At 30.7% G+C, this 22,654-nt stretch overlaps 5 protein-coding genes across 6 annotated transcripts; 4 read left to right on the forward strand and 1 right to left on the reverse strand.

Annotated features, from left to right (window-relative positions):
- The first annotated feature begins 722 nt into the window (after nt 1–722).
- LOC126667502 (probable carboxylesterase 17) lies at nt 723–1,831 on the forward strand. The gene is made up of 2 exons (XM_050360490.2): nt 723–1,565; nt 1,667–1,831. The coding sequence occupies exons 1-2, from the start codon at nt 790–792 to the stop codon at nt 1,743–1,745; spliced, it is 855 nt and encodes a 284-aa protein (XP_050216447.1). The 5' UTR covers nt 723–789; the 3' UTR covers nt 1,746–1,831.
- Nucleotides 1,832–2,093: 262 nt separating this feature from the next.
- On the reverse strand, nt 2,094–3,347 carry LOC126667503 (protein BUNDLE SHEATH DEFECTIVE 2, chloroplastic-like). The gene is made up of 5 exons (XM_050360491.2): nt 3,269–3,347; nt 3,066–3,154; nt 2,902–2,971; nt 2,406–2,502; nt 2,094–2,323 (listed from the first exon to the last, which is right to left on the reverse strand). The coding sequence occupies exons 1-5, from the start codon at nt 3,312–3,314 to the stop codon at nt 2,245–2,247; spliced, it is 381 nt and encodes a 126-aa protein (XP_050216448.1). The 5' UTR covers nt 3,315–3,347; the 3' UTR covers nt 2,094–2,244.
- Nucleotides 3,348–3,459: 112 nt separating this feature from the next.
- LOC126667501 (DEAD-box ATP-dependent RNA helicase 15) lies at nt 3,460–8,166 on the forward strand. 2 transcript variants are annotated; one of them, XM_050360489.2, is made up of 12 exons: nt 3,460–3,603; nt 3,865–3,987; nt 4,322–4,422; nt 4,965–5,137; nt 5,249–5,480; nt 5,598–5,785; nt 6,230–6,286; nt 6,360–6,544; nt 7,171–7,315; nt 7,400–7,483; nt 7,570–7,633; nt 7,838–8,166. In XM_050360489.2, exons 2-12 carry the CDS (start codon nt 3,872–3,874, stop codon nt 7,846–7,848), a joined length of 1,356 nt encoding a protein of 451 aa, XP_050216446.1. In that variant the 5' UTR covers nt 3,460–3,603; nt 3,865–3,871; the 3' UTR covers nt 7,849–8,166. The 2 variants fall into 2 exon arrangements, with proteins under 2 accessions (XP_050216446.1, XP_050216445.1); XM_050360488.2 differs by having other exon boundaries at nt 5,598–5,716.
- A 2,374-nt stretch (nt 8,167–10,540) lies between these two features.
- Nucleotides 10,541–14,483, forward strand: LOC126670542 (probable polygalacturonase At3g15720). The gene is made up of 8 exons (XM_050364293.1): nt 10,541–10,672; nt 11,126–11,263; nt 11,822–11,972; nt 12,933–13,157; nt 13,226–13,307; nt 13,755–13,863; nt 13,954–14,070; nt 14,244–14,483. Exons 1-8 carry the CDS (start codon nt 10,541–10,543, stop codon nt 14,478–14,480), a joined length of 1,191 nt encoding a protein of 396 aa, XP_050220250.1. The 3' UTR covers nt 14,481–14,483.
- A 2,250-nt stretch (nt 14,484–16,733) lies between these two features.
- Nucleotides 16,734–21,512, forward strand: LOC126670024 (probable polygalacturonase At3g15720). The gene is made up of 10 exons (XM_050363674.2): nt 16,734–16,797; nt 17,633–17,761; nt 17,903–18,040; nt 18,264–18,413; nt 18,724–18,750; nt 19,223–19,430; nt 19,557–19,638; nt 19,743–19,851; nt 20,567–20,680; nt 21,138–21,512. The coding sequence occupies exons 1-10, from the start codon at nt 16,795–16,797 to the stop codon at nt 21,366–21,368; spliced, it is 1,191 nt and encodes a 396-aa protein (XP_050219631.1). The 5' UTR covers nt 16,734–16,794; the 3' UTR covers nt 21,369–21,512.
- The last annotated feature ends 1,142 nt before the right edge of the window (nt 21,513–22,654 follow it).

Here is a 22,654-nt window from a genome sequence, read left to right on the forward strand (position 1 = left end):
TAAATAAGTAAACAACAATATTTCCTCAAAAAAAATTAAACAACAATATAATCATTAAGACAATTATGATGGTATGCACATATTTAATTTAATATTATTTGAAAATTATATAAATACTCTAGAATGTAAAAAAAACTATTTATGGAAAAACATTTAATTGAATCCGATATGCATATATTGCTTTTACATTTTCCATAGTAAAACATATCAATAATGAGAGCATTAATGTGAAAATTAGAAGTAAAAGAAATAAATTAAAAAGAATATATGTATGAAAGTTACCAAATAAATGATTAGCCTATTATTATTAATATTTTTATTTCTAAATCAAGCTACCAATTTATGATAAAGATTAATAAATCAATCAATGTATAATTATTAAATTGTGAGAATAATGACTAAAGCAATTAAAGTAATATATTTTTAGGACGAATAAAAATGTGCCAAATGTCAACGTATCAAACTATGGGAAAAAATATCCTGCTTTATATATATATAGTAGATAGATTGCTAAACAAATTTAAATGCATAAAATATAATAATTTTTTAACAAGTATGAAACTCATTTGAGCTCGATTTCAATGCCCTTTTTATTTTTCAACTGCTAATAGTGATTTATGCGTGTCTAATGTCATTTAGATGATTCACCAAACACTAATTCACCCACCCACCCACCCAAATTGTCTCATACTCTTCTCTAACTAATGCATTTATTTACAATTCTCACACATATGCATTTATTTACAATTCTCACACATTTTTTCCATAGCCATAATAACACCAAAGAAAATGTCTTTAGTTGCAGAAGCATCTGATTTCCTCCAAGTCTTCTCCGACGGAACTGTAAAACGCTTTGCACCAGACATAGTCACATCTGCAATGCAACCAAAAAATGCATACAAATTCAAAGACCTTGTAATCCACCCATCAAAGCCTATAACTGCAAGACTATTCCTCCCTGAATCTTCTGAGCCCAAGCCATTTCCTGTTCTGGTTTACTTTCACGGCGGTGGCTTCTGCATTGGCTCAACCACATGGCTCGGTTACCACCACTTTCTAGGAGACTTGTCAGTCACTTCTCAGTCTATCATCCTCTCGATTGACTACCGTTTAGCCCCGGAGAATCGCCTTCCTATAGCTTATGAGGATTGTTATTCTTCACTTGAGTGGCTATCTCTTCAGGTTGGTAACGAACCTTGGCTCAAGCAAGCTGATCTCTCGCGTGTTTTCCTCTCCGGTGACAGCGCGGGAGGGAACATTGCTCACCATGTCGGTATGAGGGCGATACGGTGCAGAGTTCCTTGTGTTACAATCAAGGGGTTGTTGTTGATACATCCGTATTTTGGAAGCGAAAAAAGGACTGAGAAAGAGATGAGCGACGGAGCAGCGAGTGATGTTGAGATGAATGATATGTTTTGGGGATTAAGCCTGCCAGAAGGAGCGAATCGCGATTACTACGGGTGCAATTTCGAGATGCATTATGTGTCTGCAGCGGAATGGAGCGAGTTTCCGGCTGCGGTTGTTTACGTGGCTGGTTTGGACTTTTTGAAGGAAAGGGGAGTAATGTATGCAGGATTTTTAGGCAAGCAAAAGGTGAAAGAAGTGGAAGTGGTGGAAGCTGCGGATGAATCTCATGTTTTTCATGTGTTTCGTCCTGAATCTGAAGCAACTCGCTTGCTCCAACAACATATGACCAACTTCATCAAGAACCATTAGTAATTGCTGCTGATGATTATCACCAATGATATCAGAGATCTCATTAGAATTTTCATTTTCATTGTGTTTTGGTAATAATACTAGACATGAATTTAAGCAATTCCAATTCCAATAACATTCAATGTGTTTTGCAAATATACAAAATGAACACATTCACGACCGTGATGATCTAATTTGAAGGATAATTGACTTAAAATTAAAAAGTATGGTCTCTCATTCATTAAAATGGCTAGTTAATTGACCTTGACACGCAAGTTTAAGAACCAGGGCAACGTCCTGTTCTTTTTTTCTATATTCATATTAATTTAGTACTTATGTTGCACAAAAACTTCACAAGACATAACATTTCGCCATTTTGTTTTAATTTTTAGAAACACTTTGATAACTTCAAAATTCTATATTTACTACAAATTCTTATAAATAAAATCATTTTACAATTTTCCGTTTCCGTGTTTCCCTTTTCAGGGTTTTCGTTTCCGTGTTACGTACTTTATGATCATATCATCTAACTAGTTTCTAGCTAGCTATCTACTCATCATAAGTGCTCAAAAAACCACCAACGAAGCCAGCTCCATTGCAATCCCCACATAACACATCATTTTTCCCTCTACAAGATCAAGATTATTAACATAATCCAAATGCTAAAACTCTATTGAACTTTGAAATAGATAGAGAGCGAGAGGGATTACCCACAAAGCCAACAGGAATCACCAACTTTAAATTGTCCATTGAAGAAATCAACAGAGTTCACACCACTTCCTTTACATTGTGAACACAAAACTGCACCTGCCAACATCAAATTCACTCAATGGAGTTAAAACTTCTCGCGATTACTAAATTATAGGTATTTTACATTTCGGTTACCATCGTTTTATTTCTAACATTTTGGTAATTCAATTTCAAATTTCCCAAACGGGAGGTTACTATTGCAATTCTGGCCGGCCAATGATGCCTTATATGGCAACATAAAAGTTGGTAGCCACGTAACTTTTCATTGGCTGCATACGTTGAGAAAATAGAAATTGAATTATCAAAATGTTGTAAAATATAAAACGATGGTAACCGAAATGTAAAAATCTAACAACAAATTTTTTTTGATCCTCACTCCATCATGATGTTCCTATCAAAAAATTTGATTAAATTTTAAATCCAATTGCAATTAATTATAAACAGTAATTAATTTACCATTTCCATCGCAGTTAGTACAGATAACACTTTTTGGATTTGGCTTTGGATTTGAATCACTCGGTGCCGCCTATGAACAAACACAACATAATTAACAACTAAACTTTGAATTAATTAATTAAAAACATTTGAGAATTACTTTACATAAGTTACAAAAATCTAACCCTAATTTTCTTGAAACAACGTCTAGAATCAGCAACATACGTACGGACAAGCATCTCCTGTTTACCAGAATTTCCTCCATTAAATATCCCTAAACATCATCATTAACAAGAGATCAGTGTGCAATACTAAGCAGTATTAATTAATTAACTAATTAACCGAATTTAACTAATTATTAATGACAGATCAACAGAAATAAATATACCTGAAGCTAGCTGTAGTATCTGTAAGTTTAAGCATGGAGCAGCCATAGCCAGTTGATAAACTGACCGTTGGTTGGTGAATTTACATACTATAACGGATTAGATGGTAAATGGGCCGTGTAACGGTAATCATTGTAGGGCCTAGTGGGCTGGGTTAGGCCCATAACTCATGGAGGGGCATTTACGGGAACTCGAAAAAAAAAATATCGTTGAGGTCGTCGTGTTAAATATCATATTTTAGTTTAACAAATTCGTCTCTGTTTAGCTAACCATTTTCCTTTGCAGTGTACGAACCCTAATTTCTAGTACGGAATTTCATCTTCTGTAAGCTTCTCAGGTATTATTTTATGCATCTCTGCTTCATTCTAATTTTATGCTTACGATTTGTTCCTTTTTTTTAATTCTTATCAATTTTGAAACCCTATTTTTTGTGTATTTGCTCAATTGAAATGTTTTATTCCTTAGTTTTTTAAGGAAGATCTATGTCCATTTGTAATAGAATTTGATAGAAACTTTAATTTTGTGATTGTGATTTGTATAGTTTTTGAAAAGAAAAACACTAGCTTAGATCTAGTTTTGATTTTGTTAAATTTGATAGAAATAACATGGGAGAAACAAGGGACACCGAGGCTTACGAGGAGGAGCTTCTCGATTATGAGGAGGAGGAAGAGAAAGTCCCTGATCTTGTTGCTGCTAGAGTCAATGGCGAGTCCGCCAAGAAGTGAGTGTTGTAATTTGTTTTTTATTAGTTAGATTTATTTAGCTTTTGGAAGTAAAAGAAAAATTAACAGTGTTTTTGTGTTAATAACGAGTTCGTTGTTTTTATTGTAGCTGTTACTTTAATCATATGTTATGATGTATTGACTTTTGAATGTAATCGTTCTTGTAGATCCTTAATTTGAAAAGAGTTTGCTGTTGTTGTTAATTAGAGATTTCATGGTCATAGATTTTTCAAAAATTCATTTAAGGGGATGTAGAAGTTTATTGTTTATTGAAAAGAGCTCTTCTGCTAGCTTCTTTTGTTAATGGTATTATTTTTTTCCATTTGTGTTTAGGGGCTATGTTGGCATACACAGTTCCGGATTCAGAGACTTCTTGTTGAAACCAGAGCTTCTCCGGGCCATCGTCGACTCGGGATTTGAGCATCCTTCTGAAGGCAGATATTTGACTCCTTTTTCTCATCGTCTTTTGGAATCATTTTACCAGTTATTTGTCTTGTCCTATATCATATTCCATATTTGCCCCTTATTTGCCTCTTTGAAGCTTCCAGTTTAGTGTAATAGCCATATCAATTTAAATTTGACGCTTGTGATGTTGTGGATGATGCAGTTCCACGCTTTTATAGATAATCAACCTCATTTGTCATTAATGCTTTCTTCAACACAGATGTGTTTTTTTTTCTTTTCAAATTTAAGTAAAAACTTAATAACACAATTTTTTGTGTTTTGCTGGTCTTCGAAATATATTTTGGTTACTGCATTATGCATTGTTGCTTGATCAATCATTTTTGTTACTCCTATTTCAAGCCAATAATTAGTTATCTTGGTTTCTTTAAATTTTCAGGTAATTTAGCACTATCATACTCTTGATTTTGGAGCAGTATTCTGGTTTCGTAAACCTTACAATTAAAGGATCAGCAAGGTTATGTTTTACTTACCAAAGGTTCCTTGGATACAATTTTCTTTGGCTCTTCAATAGTTCAACATGAATGCATCCCTCAAGCCATCTTGGGCATGGATGTCATCTGCCAAGCTAAATCTGGAATGGGGAAGACGGCGGTTTTTGTTTTATCTACACTACAGCAAATTGAACCTACTGCTGGCCAAGTTATTGCTCTTGTTCTATGTCATACTAGGGAGTTGGCATACCAGGTATAATGCACTTCTACTCAAATTTGCTCAATAGAAGCATCAGTTGTTTTAGGATTTTATTTGACTTGATTGCTGATCTTTTCCCTGATCTGCTTGTTCTTTATTTGATAGATTTGTCACGAGTTCGAGAGGTTCAGCACATATCTACCTGATACAAAGGTTGCTGTTTTTTATGGCGGTGTTAATATCAAGAATCACAAAGATTTGTTGAAAAATGAATGCCCACATATTGTCGTCGGCACACCTGGAAGGATACTGGCACTGGCAAGAGATAAAGACCTCTCTTTGAAGAATGTGAGGCATTTTATCCTTGATGAATGTGACAAGATGCTTGAATCACTTGGTATGTGTTGTCCAACCTGTGCTACACTTCTCCTGAATTCTTTTTGGCTAATTTTTTTGGTGCAGTAATCCATGAGATTTTTATTTTTATAGTGGTTTGTACTTGTTTGTTTTGCAGACATGAGGAGAGATGTCCAGGAGATCTTCAAGATGACTCCACATGATAAGCAAGTTATGATGTTTTCTGCAACACTCAGCAAAGATATCCGCCCGGTTTGCAAAAAATTTATGCAAGATGTAATGTCCTATGGCCAGTTCTACTTCAATTTAGAAGTCTTATCTATTAATATTGCCAAATTTCTTCAAGTCTTCTAGATGCTACTATCCAGTTATATGTCATGAGTTGCTCTAGCCTGTCAATTAGGGAGAATTTTGGTTTTATTGGGTTAGAAATTATAGTATCTGAATGTTGAGTATCTGAAAGGCACATGCGTCGTTTCTGCATCCCTTTTCTTATTGTTTACTTTTAAAGTCTTTTAAATTAGGGCTTCGGAGTTCGGTAATGGGGCATGGTTGGGGAGAGATTGAGGAGAAAATAAGGAGTTATGGTTGGGTCTGTAACAGTAAAGAGAGTTTGTATTGAGTGGTAATGACACATCTTAGCTGTATGACATGCATCTGCAAGGAGACAGTTCAGATGAACCGGAATCTCAGCTCAAGGGATGCGAATCCATCATTCATTTCCTTCTGGATTGCATTAGCTTGAGGTAGGCTGCTAATATGATTTACTATGACATTTGTTCCTTTCAGCCTATGGAAATTTACGTTGATGATGAAGCCAAGTTGACCCTCCATGGTCTCGTGCAGGTATATATTTATTTGTTCTTCTTAATCGAACTGGTTTCTTGGTATCTTCTTACTTTAAAAATTGAAATGACAGCACTACATCAAATTGACTGAGCTGGAAAAGAACAGAAAGTTGAATGATCTTCTCGATGCACTGGACTTTAATCAAGTTGTTATCTTTGTAAAAAGTGTGAACAGAACAGCTGAGCTGAACAAGTTGCTTGTAGAATGCAATTTTCCATCAATTTGCATTCATTCTGGCATCTCACAAGAGGAAAGGTTGATCCATTTTGCTTTTGCTAGCGTTTGTTACTGTTTTGATTAAAAAGTATTGCGCGAGAGTTGCAGGTTATCCCTTATGGTTCTTTTTATCCTTGTATGTTCATTTTTTCACCCAAGTTTTATAAGGGGCTCTCCCCTTACTCAGCTTAAGGAAATGAGTGCCATTCTGTTCTTTGGCTGTTTATTTTCAGTTTTTTTTTTAAATTTAATTCTGGGGTTGTGGTGAGGTACCTTTGAGATAATATGGATCATGAGTTTCTGTTTCATTGCAGTGGAGGAGTCATTTTTAATTCTCATAGCTGCATGTACTTGTTTTTATGTTATTGCGTCTGTTGAAGTTACAAAATTGTACTGTTTGTTCTTTTGAAAAGGTTCAAGTTCAGTTTGTGATGATTGCTCTTTAACGAAATGTTGTATTAGCAGTTAACTTAGTTCTGTAATCTGATTTTGAAATTGAAGATTTAACATTGATCTTTTCTCCATATTATAGATTAGGATTTCTATAGTTTTCTTCCCATATTAGTCGATTGCATATTATGAGTGAATTGTTATCTTATGGGTTGTTTCTGCAAAATCAGATTATGCGTGTGTGAGGCTGAAATATAATGATTATTTGGTTGTAGGCTGACACGCTACAAGGGATTCAAGGAGGGTCATAAAAGAATTCTTGTGGCCACAGATTTAGTTGGTCGGGGAATTGATATTGAGCGGGTCAATATTGTTATCAATTATGACATGCCGGATTCTGCCGATACTTATCTGCACAGAGTGGGTTTCGTTGATTGTCTATCGTTCCGTTGCTCTTCATAGGTAACCTGCCTTGACCAGTTGATCTTACTTCTGCACTGACAGGTCGGTAGAGCTGGTAGATTTGGCACCAAGGGGCTTGCAATTACGTTTGTTTCATCTGCTTCGGACTCTGATGTTCTAAATCAGGTTAGGCATTATATAGCCTCTGGAGTCTGGTCACATATTGTAGTTGGTTCATTTCAGCTTTAATAAACTTCTGGATGATTTTGCAGGTTCAGGAGAGGTTCGAGGTGGATATAAAGGAGCTTCCAGAGCAGATAGATACATCTACATACAGTAAGTTGTTCTCACACTTGATATTTTTTATCTGCAAATTAATATTTCTATGCAATCTATTGCTGTTTTCAAAAGACTAACTATTTTATAAACTGCAAAGAGAAACTTTTCAGAAGACTATTCGTAACTCGTGATTTGTAATTCTTTGCACTCTGATGTGGTGTTTTAGCTAATTGATCAACTCTTATGTTTAATGTTTTGCAGTGCCGTCGTAATAGAAGGGCTCAAGAAGCAACAACCTGAAGGTTTGGAGGCAAAAACTGTATTGGCGCTAGAGGCCGTTATAATGTATGTTATAATCTGTTGAAGTGATCGTGTAGCATGTGTATTGGTATTTAGAATGCAAACGCTCCATTTCATTAGTTTCCGGTTACTCGGATAAACGAGAACTCTTAGTTGCCCTGCACATGGGCAATAGAGTAGACTTAAATTTTAGTTTGAGTTTATAGTTGACATGGATTTGGTATAGATCCATTGAATTGAGTTGTCTTGGTTAATTTGAATTGAGATATTTAAATCAAATCCATTGTGTAGTCTGGTACTTTTGAAAAAGTTCGGACTTGTATACCTGTTTTCCAGTTGAAGATGGAAAATATGAGCTTTTAGTGTTGAAAATTTCCAAATTGAAAATTAAAGAATAATTTTAAATTTTCCTTTTTGTATGCATTCTAATATATGATCACTGATTACTGTCGAGTGTCGAGCCATGCATGCGAGGGAAATTGGGATGTTAAGCAATACTTCAATCATGAGCTTGCAATTTGATAATCTGCTTATGATATATATTTATGCATATTTTATTTTAATTTGTTTCATTTTGCATTTCTGTAATTTATATCTAAAATTTGGATTAGGATTCTCTCAATCGATTGAAGATTATTTAAGATGTAGATTAGTGAACATAATTTATATTTTTTATTCAGATCTGTTTATTCTATAAGAAAATATATAGATTTATTGAACATGCCATAAGTTTTTTAGGTTTACTGCGGAATAATTTACCTCTGTAGTACAACTTTAATCCTCTTTATCAATTGAAATCTGTTAAAAAATCCATACGAATTGTAAGAATAATTTGTCCTTTATCATATCATTAAATCTGTTACTGAAAATTTTGGCTTAAAAAAGACGAACTAAAAACATATTTATCATTAAATCTATCGTAAAATCGATAAATTCTAGCAGTAGTCAGAAATCCACATCTCAGACTGAAAAAACAATATGGAAAATGTATTTGTTTGATGGCAGAAATAGGAAGTGTGGATTTACAGTGTGATGGCAGATCCTTTACTATATTTTCCAGATACAATTTAGATTCCACACCATTACAATGTTCAATCTTAGGAATGTTAATTCCGATTATAGCATAATCTTACTTGTTATAAAAAAATGTTACCACAAAAATAATAATCGAATTTCCTTATCAGCAATATTTTTTATTATTTGATTTGGAAATGAACAAGCTAGAATCCAAACTTGAAATCTAATGCATATATTATAATATCTTCACTATTAGATTGAATTCTGCTGAAAATCGATATTTTTTTTTGGTTATACCTTACTTACGAATGATATTCAATTCGTATCACCACATAATAATGCCACGGTCCTTAAAATCTCAAGTTACGTTAAATAAACCCGTTTGCCTTCAATATAATGAAAGCCAGTTTAATTAATGATTAATTTGTATATTTTATCTAGAAATGAGTGACTTTTATTATTTGGTAGTTGTAAATAATCACGTAATGTGTCACACATTAGACGATTCATAATCCTATGTGGTGGATTTGGTTATAATCTAAATATTTCTTTAATATATATAGTTATTGTATAAAAACTAGAGGTGAGCATAGACCAATGAACCGGTCCATGAGCGTTAACCGGTCCATAATATTATGAGTTCTAAATTTAAAAATCTAAACCTAAGATTAAAAAAAAAGGTTAACCATTTAATTGGCTAACCATTTAAAGTGATTTGATTTTTCGGTTTTGCTGTTTTAATCATAAAACCATTTAATCAATTAGGATTTTTGTCTCTGTAGATTAGAACATGTATTTTATTTTAATATTATACACGATAAATCACTGCTGACTGCTCTGATCTAATATACACGGAAAAAAAATCATAACTGGTTAAATGTTCATATGGCTAAAAACAGCATATATATATATAGTCAGGTTTGTGAATTATGGTGTTGTCGATGTCCACTATTTACTATTATAAATCTATATATTTTTATTTGTATTAGGTAATATTTAAAGGAAAATAAATTTCTTTCAAAATATTTTTCACATATAAATTCTCCTAAAATATAAATATATTGCTAAAAAAATATCTTTTGCATATATTTTTATGTTTTGGATTTTTTATGTGTTGACTAAAAAAAGTATTTTATTTTAATCATTAAAAAAATATAGGATATTTTATTTATAAACCGGCTAATCAGTAAACTGTGGTTTATTTATAACTCCAAATTTTAAACCTAAACCATTAACCAAAAGAATTAAAAGTTAAAAACCTAAACCTAAACTCTTGGACGGCTTGACTACATTTTCATGTTCGATTTTCAGTTTTCAATTTGGTTAATCGGTTTGATCGATTTTTTGCCCACCCCTACTAAAAACAATTAAGCCTTCTAAATTTCTTTTGCCAACTATAACAATATCTAAAAAGAAAAGTTTATGGTATGTTTTGATTAATTATAAATGCATTGGCCATCAAATATGATATGCACAACAATATTGGATTCTAAGAATGAACCTTGCCTCTTTTGTTCCTATACACAATCATTTTCCACATCTATATAAGTGTGGGATCAAGTGCCTTTCATAACATATTAATTTTGATTATTTTCTATCTTGCAATAACTAAATTCTTTTTGGGGGTTAAATATGCAATTCTTTTTAATGCAGGAGGCATTCCTTGCTTTTTTCCTTTTCTTTATTGCTGTGCCTAGTTTAGTTACTGAAGGTGCACCATCTATCTTTCAAGTAGCTGATTTTGGTGCTAAAGGAGATGGCCAAACTGATGATTCCAAGGTGAAATCTATCTTTTGTAATTTTTATGGATAATCAAATTAAATCATGAATTTTGGTACGAACTGTCTTTTTTTTTTTTACAATTCGGAACAATGACAAATTATTTGGCAAAACAATGCTTGCGTACGAGCCGGAACAATTTACATTTTGATGACAACATCAACATTTTCTTACTAAAAAATTATACGGTATTTTGAATTCTAAAAAACTAACAGATCGTAATTAATTTACCGAAACTAAAAGTTTATATTAAAATTGTAAAATACAACTAAACTTGATGATTTTGTTTTACAATAAAACCTTTTCTTTTTTTACTTTAAGAATTTGTTTTGCGATGAAATATGAAATACATGTGAACTAGTTAAAAATAAATGCTGGATTTGTTTTTGAAAAAAATAAATAAATGTTGGTTTAAATATCTAAAATTGACTTCTACAATTTTCTGTAATACAGGCATTTCTACAAGCATGGAATGCTACATGTGGAGCTAAGGATGTTGATCCCATCCTCAATATACCTTCAGGAAAAACATTTTTGTTACAACCTCTCAAATTCTCGGGTCCTTGCGCCTCCGGCAGTGTTCTTGTTAAGGTAAATAAACAAAATGATCGATCATGATATATAAAAATATATATAAATTTTTTATGTTGCACAAAATTTAAAATATTAAATCTAAAAAAATTTACAAAAACATATTTTTATACTTGAATAAATTTAAAACTTTCAGAGAACTTGTTTAGACACATAATCGAAATATCAAAATAACTTCATAAATTTTGTGCTAGCATACAGCCTGCTAATAGTTTTTAGGGTTAACTGTAAAATAAATCATAAATTTTTAGCGTATGTTATACTAATTTTAACACGAATTTTTAATATTTGACAATTTTAATTAGGAATTTATTATCTTTTTGTAATGATGAACATCAAGAATTTTTTTAAGACATAATATTAATATAGACAGCGGAATATATACTTATTCAACGCTTTTTAACGGAAAATTATTCTATTGTTTCGACTTACAAAAATCTTATAGCTTGTGTTTTTAATTGTCAAAATTATACTAAAACACTATAAAATTCATATTTTTGTTTGGAATTAGCCCTAGCTTTTACTTTACGCATATGAAATTTGTGTTGACGGGAACAGGTTGGCGGGAACATAGTTGCACCAAAAACAGTTTCTGCATGGGAAAAGACGGCATCAAATAGCTGGTTATTCTTCTCAGGTGTACGCAATCTTAGCATTGTCGGTTCCGGCCAAATCGACGGTCAGGGATCAGCTTGGTGGACTAAAACTCAACAATACAACGATTCAAATGCACGTTTAATCTATTTATTCTCCTTCTTAATTAGACCTTCAAAATTAAAAAAAATTAATGATGATTTTTTTTTTCCAGGCAATTAACGGAGAGAGTTCCGATCGACCAACAGTACGTGATTACTTTCACTATTGATAACTTTCAGGATTAAATTTCTAACCTATAGTATTTTATAGAATGGTTTATATTTAGAACGGCTATGATTTTTGGTTTATATTATATGTTTACCCGGATAACGAAATATTAGCTATAATTTACATATTTTAAGATTTTCAAGCTATATATTTTATTTGAAAATAAATCTTAAATTTTAAACGACATGACAAAATTAGGAAGACGCACATTTTCTTGGCTACGTAAATAAGTTTTATTTTGAATTCATTTAGTGATCTACCATTGTTGGTAAAATTAAAATTTAATTACTAAAATAAAATAAAAAAATTGGAAATTGTTTTGTAAAATACACTAACCCTAAAGAAATACTAACACAAACTTCCAAAACCAAAATAGAAGGATTTGTTTTTTGATATGCTTCATATATTTGAAAAACTATTGTGATATTAATTAGAGCTGTAAAGTTCAGAATTTAATTTTCAGTAAAATCAATTTAGAAAATTAAATTTATCAAAAATACTTCCTCTGTCCTAACAGAATTATCCATTTTTTATTTTTTTATTTGAAAACTCTTATTTATTTTCTTGCAAATAATATTTTTTGTATTAGTTTCATTTAAAATTCACTTAGAAGCTAGTCTCATTTATTGTTGTGTATTGAAATATGCAAGTAAATGAAAATTAATGACTATATCAAATAAAAGTGTAGTAAAAAAAGTAAAAAACAAGTTATAAAAATATAAAATATTAATTATGTTTTCAAAACTGTATGATAATAAAATAAAATAAAAAATTCTATTAAAACGGGAAAAATATAATAATATTTGTAACTTTTATTTGCAGGCTCTGCTCCTGGGAGGATGTGAAAATTTAAGAGTAACAGGCTTAACTCATATGAACAGTCCAAGAAATCATATATCAATAGATAGTTGCACAGGTGTTATTATCTCTAATCTTACTATAATTGCACCAGAGGATAGCCCTAATACTGATGGAATTGATATTATTCGATCAACTTATGTTCAGATTCAAGACTCTAATATTTCTACTGGTAATTTTTTATTAATTACTCTAATTAATTAATTAATAAAGTAATTAACACATTAATTTAATATGCAGGTGATGATTGTGTAGCTATCAATGGCAATAACTCTCATATCAGAATTCTCAATGTTTTTTGCGGCCCTGGTCACGGCATCAGGTTTGTTTCAAGAAACAATTTATACATGTAAATCAGTAAAATTAAAAGGGACAAAATTTAATATTTTCTATTATAACATAGAGTAATTGGAACTCATTGAAATTAAGAGAGTCGGTATATAATATTTTTATATACGTATTCGGTAGTTTGGTTCCGTTCGATATTGAAAAGGTCAAAAATCAATAGGTTTTTGAAGAAAGTAAAATCCAAAACTGAATTTAAGAGAGAAGGTTTGTTGTGAGTTTTTATTTTACTGGAATATATAAAAGAAAAATAAACAATGAAGATATGATAAATTTAGAAACTAACGATTTTATAACATAACATTTTATAAACTTTTATAACATATTAAAAATTTAATTTTAAGAAAATCATACATAGTCCGAATTTGTTAATTTTTCGGCCGGTTCGGTTTACCTATGAATGATACATATATGTGGATGGCAGTGTGGGAAGTTTAGGTGGAAAAGGAAGAATTGATAATGTGGAAGATGTATACGTCCACAATTGTACTTTCAATGGAACTCAAAATGGAGCAAGAATCAAAACATGGGAGGTATAATTAAACAATTATGCAATTAATTTCTTTTTGATGAATAATTAAATTTATGATCTCATTAACTAACTAATTCATTAATTAATTCAGGGTGGCCAAGGATTTGCAAGGAATATTTCTTTCTCTCAAATTACACTAATTGCAACTCAAAATCCTATAATCATTGACCAACATTACTGCAATGGTGAACACAACTGCGTAAATGGGGTAAACCACACTGCATTTTTCAGTTATACTACCAATTATATGAATTTAAATTTTTTCCGACGGATATTTTAGCGACGAAAAATTAGACTAATGCGGGAGGAAGATGGAAAAACAATCGCGGCTAATTAATTCTTCTTTAAGTTTTTATTTATTTGATTGAAATTAATTTGCAGACAACGGCGATAGCAGTAAGCGATGTAACGTATAGTGATTTCCGAGGAACTTCGTCGAAAGAGGAAGCGATTAGATTGGATTGCAGCGACATAAACGGCTGCACCAACGTTGTAATGAACACTGTCCAGATAACCCCATCAGACCCATCGATTAATAAAACTACTGCCTATTGCAATCATGCCAAAGGAATTTATAATAATGTTACACCTAGTGTCGGTTGTCTAACAAGATCGTGATCAAATTTATTTAATTCTCTTTTATATACACATTATACAAATTTAATTAGCTTCTTTTTCGTAGCTCATTTGTAATTGAGTCATAAATTAATAAACTCTACAACAAATTGTATTTCGTCGTAGAAAGTATTTCGCCACTGTATTTTTTTTCCTTTTGCATGATAACTATTCAATGATAATAATATCTTTATTTAGTTGACTCGATTAGTCTTCAATAGGCCACTATTCAGTGACTGCCAAGTGAACAAAATTATACTTAATTTATTAAAAGAGAAAAAACAAATATTATTGAAATTGATTTTTCCAAATTAGGTCATAACTGATATACTTAGAAGGTTTTATTAATGTTGATAAAACGATAAATTATTGGAATTTTTGAGTCATTGAGCAAAATAAATCGATAAATCAATATTTCTACTAATTCACTTTTGTTTAATTGTCATTAAGATTTTAGAATAAATAAACATTTTAGATTGGAAAATAAAAATAAACTAAAGAGATACGCAATTAAAAATTAGCCGTCAAACGAATAAATAATCTCACTCCTAAAAGATAAATAAATTCAATGATTGTTAAGGAAGGACGATAAAGTCATATATGATTACAAAATATGAAAGTAGAGTGCAATTATAATAATTACTATTTCTTGTAAAGGCTAAAATTTCATTGAAAACGTGAAAAATACATTTGAGTAAGCCATTCAATAAGAGAATGATGAGTACTGCAAAAGCAGTCATTGACAAAGGTTTTTCTAGCCACCAAAAAGGCAACCAATTACATTTACGAATTACAAACTGAAATTTAATTTTCGGAAATTAGAAAACTAGATTTTTGTAACTATTTCAGCATTTTTGTCGTTGATAGAGGAGGAATTAGCAGTATTAATACCATTCAAAATTAAATCATTATATCTTGTGAGTAACACCCCCTCTATCGATATCCGAAACGCCAAAGAGTATCATAATCGGTACCACTACGCCAATATAGAGCCCCATCCAAGATAATATTACTTGCAAAATCACTAACTAATCCAAATAGATAAAATGAAGCCATTAAAAAACTATTAGAAAAAATAATGAGACATAAAATAAAATAATACGGAAAAAATAAATTGAACCTTCGAAATCTCAAATATCAATTAATTTGCTATTTGGTTATCAAGAAACAGAGAAAAATTCAAAATCTCAAATATCAATTAATTGTAAAATCCTTTGACAAAAAAATTGTCCAAACCAGATTGTTTCAAATTATGTTAACAAGGTAGAACATGTAAAATTCATGTTGAAAAGAAATAAACTAGAAACCAAAAACTTGGCCGGTCGTCAAGTTTTTTGTCATTAACATATAAGTTGGGATTTGACTTCACTTTGAAATTTTCTTATTCATCATCCAATGATCAACTTAACACTTTCTATCACAAATAAATTGGTATTAATAGCAGTTGCATGAAGAATTATCAGATTAACTAATACACAAATCATGGACCATAAACAATTCAATATGTTCAGGCACCAGTTTTAATTTATCACTTTCAGTTTACGAAGAATTATCAAACTAAAAGATTTACAATTCTAAAGTTTATTCACTCCAAAAAGGATAAGGATTTAGAAAAAGATTGAATTACGTACCTGGCTTCGGTGCTCTAACAAATTGGCGACGGTTGACTTGTTGGACGGGGAGCAGAAGTGAAGTTGCAAAAAATAAATCATCTATCCAAATTTTGAAATTTAGGTTTCTACTTTGTGTCCATCGGATTAAAATTGGTGACTTTGAAAAAACTAAAATTTATACACTTTTAAATTCATTGTTGGTAATTCATATAATTGATGGCATTTCAAAAATTAATTAATATCAGTTAATTGTATTTTTAGAAAAGTTTTGTAGAAGAAAACAATTACGGAGAAGAATATTGCCCATTGTTACTCCGCACAACAATTTGAAAAGAAGAAACATGCATGCACTTATGTGGGCAACAACAAATAAAGGGAAAGATGGTGATGATGGCGGCCATAGTTAGTTATCCAATACATAAACCTTGAATTATTTAAAATAATACGTAAATAAATAAGATTCTACAATTTAAGATTTTGAGTTATAATAAACTTTTAGTTTTCTTGCAACACTAATCAAATCTTATCGGAATCCTAATCCTAGTTTCATACAACTATCATATTGTGTAAGGAGTTAACATTAAATCAAACTCTATTAATATATATATATATACTTAGCGATTCTAATACCTGGATCATAATTGTAAGATTCTGAACAAAAAAAAAATAGCTGGAATCAAGTTTCTGAATAGCAAACAAGCCATATGGTACGTAATCATTAAATTTATAACATATCGAATCTCCAAACCTTTTGTTATCTTTTTCCTATGTTTTTCTCATCGACTATGTACACGCTAGGAATCACAACATGTTGAATCGACACACACTATACATGATAAAAGACAAGAAAGCAAATTATATTGATAAGTAAATTAAGAGCATTTAAATATGCTGTATATTACTCTTATATATTTCAACGTAAATTTCTCAACCACAAGCACATTAGATAGAGACTGCATGAGCAGATGAGCTACACTTCTAAACAAAATAGACAATATTAGCTGAAATTTTATCATATAAACCAGAAACAATCTAGCTGCTTAAATAAAAACTATCAAGCCACTTGTAGTATTTACAGCAATAATTTGAAAGGCCTACATGTAGTATTTACAGCAATAATTTGATATTCTGGATGTATAAAGTTTGATATAATTTGATATTTTGGATGTATAAAGAGTTTGGTTTAGTCTAGTAATCTCTGTGTTCTTTGAACTAATTAGAGAGTGATCTAATTGGTTTTGCGAGATTTGGGTTCGAGTCTCGTGATCTCGAGTTCGAGTCTCCACCCGACCACATTCATCTATTTATATGTACTTTTTTATGTTCCTATAATATATATTTGGGAGAGTTGAAGCTAAATCAGTTGTATTTTATTTGATATTGCAAATTATGTATATTGGCACAACAATGGTCAAACAATTAATCAATGTTCTTATTAGTTGTTGATTAAATAAAATAAATAGAATCTTATAAATATGTTTGTTATTATAAATATGTTTGTTATAAAGTAAATGAATTTATTTTCTGTGTTTATGTATACAGAAGAATATACTAGTACCAATTCTGGTATTTTTCATCGCGACATCTACTCTAATCATTGCTGACGCCCAGACGAACTTTAACGTGACGGATTTTGGTGCCATTGGAGATGGTCGAACTGATAATTCCAAAGTAATTTAATCTCAAACTTTACTCATTTTTTTACATAGTAAATATTTTAAATATAAACTTATTTATCATAATTATGATACGTAGAGTATTGTTATTACTTTAATTATTTATTGTGGTACGATTTTTTTTTTTTTTGGAAAGGCATTCCTAAAGGCATGGTCAGCTGTATGTACAATTGAAGACATCGGCACACCGACGCTTATAATACCAGCAGGAACTTTTTTACTCAATCCTACCACATTCAAAGGTCCTTGCAAGTCTGCCGAAATTCATGTTCAGGTAATAATTCTGTAATTAAATTTAAAGTCAGCCAGTTTTGTTGGTGAATTCCGTCTGTTAATTTTTGATGCTAACTTGAAGTCTAATTTGCCAACGAAATTCGTAGGATAATAGTTCATCTAGTCTTTAAAAGCCTGGGTTTGATTCATATGTTTTGGGTGGGATCGACAATTATTCTTTAATTTTCACTGTGTCACTAATTAATAAATTAATTTTTTTACAGGTTTCCGGAAAAATAGTAGCTCCCAACAAAATTAGTGAATGGCCAAACAGATGTAAAACTCGATTTTGGCTACTTTTTCAAGGAGTAAGCGGTTTGACAATAGACGGATCTGGTACAATTGACGGTCAAGGGTCAGATTGGTGGAATAATGTAATCTTAATCTCTACTTATTAATTAATTTCTTCCTTCAAATTTAAAATTAATTTTATAAGTTCCAATTTTATTAAGCCAACATAATTACAAATATGACAGCCACAGCTATAACAGAATCATTCTCAGTTTAACGAATAGCAGGCCAAATAACCATTGTCTATGTACAAAGGGAGCTGAGAGTTGTGAAAACTGATACGAAAACTATCAAATCCATCTCCCTTCTCTTTTACGAATTAATTGAATTTTATTATCTATAATTATATTTTTATTTTAGATTAACGCTAACCTGATTTCATTTTCTTTACAGGCACAGAAAAATTGCAAAAGACCAAGGGTAAATACATTACTCTTTCATCTTATTATTGAATAGGTTATTATACAAAAATTGAAATTCATTTTTTGGTGTTTTGCAATTTTAATATAATTTTTTAATTTTAAATATTTATGATACAAAGAACTACCATTTTTTTACAAGAATATAACACTGTTGATCAATTTTTGAGAAATCTGTTTTTTATCATGGACATTGAAATATATATTTTCATATCCTTGTTTCGACTTTAGTATTTTTGATCGGAAAATTATTTAGTGTTCCGAATTAGGAAAAAAATAGTAGTTCATATTGTCAATTGCCAAAGTTGAAAGTTGTTTTAAAATTGTAAAATGTGCTAGAATTTAAATTCATAATTTGTTTATGATTACTCTTATTAAATTAAGAAGATACGCTTAATTCATCTTTATGTGCTAATTAATTCAAATTCGTAATCCTTATTCTCAACTAATTAATTATAAAAATATGATTGCAGGCATTGCAATTTCATAATTGTAATAAGCTCAAATTAAGTGGACTGACTCATATGAACAGCCCTAGAGTTCATATCGGTGTAAACGGTTGTCGAGGTGTCTCCTTCTCTAATCTTCAAATTTCAGCTCCTGAGAATAGCCCTAATACTGATGGAATCGATATCTCTAGCTCAACCAACGTTGAAATCTCCAATTCTACAATCGGAACTGGTATTAGTTTCGACTATAATTTTATATAATATAGTTAATTTTAGTATTTTTACATTATTACATTATTACATATATTCATGGCAAGTTTGATGTTTATTTTTCGTTAAATAATACCTAATTTTATAGGTGATGATTGTATTGCTATCAATGGAGGTTGCTCGCATTTCAGCATCAACAATATTATTTGTGGACCTGGTCATGGCATTAGGTTTGTTACTAAAAATTTAAAATTATTTTATGTGATTTGTACAGTGATTAAATTGATTTTTTTACTATATAATTAACTACTATAACTAATAAATTATATGATAGTATTGGAAGCTTAGGAGATAAAGGTCAACACGATGTTGTGGAGGATGTGCACGTGCGAAATTGTACATTCATCAGAACAATGAATGGCGTCAGAATTAAGACATGGCCGGTAATGATATCATAATAATTATGACTTTTACTTGCTATAGTATTATCTACATTATAAAAGATTGTTATTTGTGACCTTAAATTAAAATCTGCCAAAAAAGCCATTATAAATTACTTTCTGTAATGAAATTTAATTGTCATCGGCATTGTCAATTTTTATTTATGACGGATTTAATTAGGGCATCATAATTCTTTTTGATGAGAATTATAATTCGTCACAAATTATTGACAGATTTTTAATAAAAAAATCATAGCAACAAAATTTATGATCGATTTGTTGCATGGAATTTTATAAAACTGAGCGGTTATCTCTCATTTGTGAAGGAATTTATGAATTTTTTCGTCACATCTGTCATAACACGTTCAGTGTAAGTTAATCTCAAAATCTTGAGACAACGTTGTCAGTTTGGTTTTGGAATTCATGACAGATGTGACGAAAAAATTCATTCTAATGGTGTTATTAATAATTATGGAATTAGATTTTGAAGGAACAAATTGTGGAATTAGATTTTAAGATTAACGTTCAGTGTAAATTTTCGTCAAATTTAAAATGATCATTGCTTGACCTTTTTTTGGGTGGTAATAATCTATTTCAATACTTCAATAAATTTTGATATGCTATCATAAAAATGAATGATCCTACTTCTAATAATTAGCTGCTATTATCTTATATATACACATATATTATCGTTAATAATATAAAGTATTCTTTTCAGGGTGGAACTGGATATGCTAGGAATATTTCATTTGCTGGAATTATACTTAAAGATGCTAAACACCCAATAATTATAGACCAACATTACTGTAATGGCCACAAATGTGCAGAAAAGGTCAGTTTCTTTCTATGTATATTCTACATTAATCATTGTATAGGGGTGAACAAAATGTCCGACCACCGGGACTGATAATTTTTAGTCGGTTTGATTTGATTAAAATTTAAATTGGCATTAGTTTGTAAGTTTTTTGAATTCGGTTTTGGTTTTTATTTGAAAAACTGAAATTAACCTAACAACTGAATATTTAATTTTCTTATTTTTATTTGTATTTTTGTCGGTTTTAACCGAACCGACTGACATTTCAAAAAAAATTGGCTTTCTGTTTAGTTTCAATTTTTTTTATCGATTCGGTTTCGGTTAAATTTGAACTTATGTCTATCGATTTTGATATGGTCAATTGTCGGTTTGGGGAATTTTGTTTGGTTAAAACCGAACCGACCGAATGATCACCTCTAACTATATATGATCATATGATTAATCTTTTATTTTTTTTATGGTCTTAATATTGCAGAAAAAGGCAGTACAAGTGAGTGAAATAAGTTATATAGGAGTAGAAGGAACATCAGCAAGCAGACAAGCAATTACATTAGACTGTGCTAAAATTGGATGCGGAAGCATAATAATGGATCAAATTAACATTACTTCATCAAACCCTAGTCAAGACATTCACGCCGTTTGTAATAATGCCAACGGAAGATCTACCTCTACTACACCTCTTGTTCCGTGCCTAACGACTACTTAGATAGGGCATACGTGATTTTGTTCCAATTTTTTGACTATACAGTGATCAATGTAATTATCAAAAGAATTTAGGCGTTTTTCTTGAGATTTTTTCTTAATTACTCATGATGGGTTAATTTTTTGTGTGGTTACTAAAATATACGTGTATTTTTAAAGGATAATACCAACTTTTACATTTTGATAGCCGGATTTTAGTTTTATCAATAACGGTCATTAGATAAAAATGTACTTATGTGGCTAATGAAAACACGATGTCTTCTTAATTTACTGGTGATATGTCATTGTTATAAAATTAAATTTGAGTACCAAAATGTAAAATTTAAAGTGACTGTAATTGTTATGCAAAAGTTTTATAGATTGTTGACCATAAAATTTTTTAATTACAAATTATACAAAACGTACGGTAGGCATTGTTTGGCTGTATGCTATTTAGATTGGTAGCATATATGCAGTTTCAAATGACAGAATATATTCAATTAATTAGGGTTTATCCGAGGAAAACAGAAAAATATAACGTGTCTTGCATGCATGTTAATGGAACAAACTACTGGTCTAAACAATCTCAGAATTAATGTCTCTGATTCGCATGATTACACAGTTCTTAACTATGAGTATGATTTAGGGCATTTGTTCTTCTTTTAGACTTTTAATAACGTCTTCGAGCTTCAAAATGCTACTATAAGTCAATTAGAAGTTAGCTTTTAATGATGAACTTGGATTTACCCTAAGCTAGAATCCAATGTAACCACCTAATTCACATGTTTATTCTTTTTATGTTTAGTATTGATTTAAGGAAAGAATTCAGTAGTTATATATGTTAATAACTAATACTAAAAGCCACGATAAGGTTCGAACACGAGACGTTTTATACCTCTAGTTACTTCATGAAGTCTCGGGTTCGAGTCTCATCTTTCTTACAGATAAATTTATGTATTAAATTAATCTTATCAGAAAACCAAAGGGTCCATCAATGTAACTAACTTCATGGTGATTATGGCAGTAAATCAAGAGCATATAGACTAAACAAGAAAGTACACAACATCACCAGTTGTATTTACTTGTCATTTTGTTGGATTAAAGTTTTCTCTAATTATTGGACTATATAATTTTTTTATATAATAGTCACCATTATTTTATTTTATTACTTAACCTTTTATTTTTACAACGGAAAGTTACCATAACAATTCAGACTAAAAATTACTTATGTGGCAATAGACACGTTAGATAAACATATAAATTTATTAGCCACATAAGCAATTTTTAACTTTAATTAACTTTGAGTTTACA

Source organism: Mercurialis annua, linkage group LG2 (genome assembly GCF_937616625.2).
Source record: "Mercurialis annua linkage group LG2, ddMerAnnu1.2, whole genome shotgun sequence".
NCBI classification, from domain to species: domain Eukaryota; kingdom Viridiplantae; phylum Streptophyta; class Magnoliopsida; order Malpighiales; family Euphorbiaceae; genus Mercurialis; species Mercurialis annua.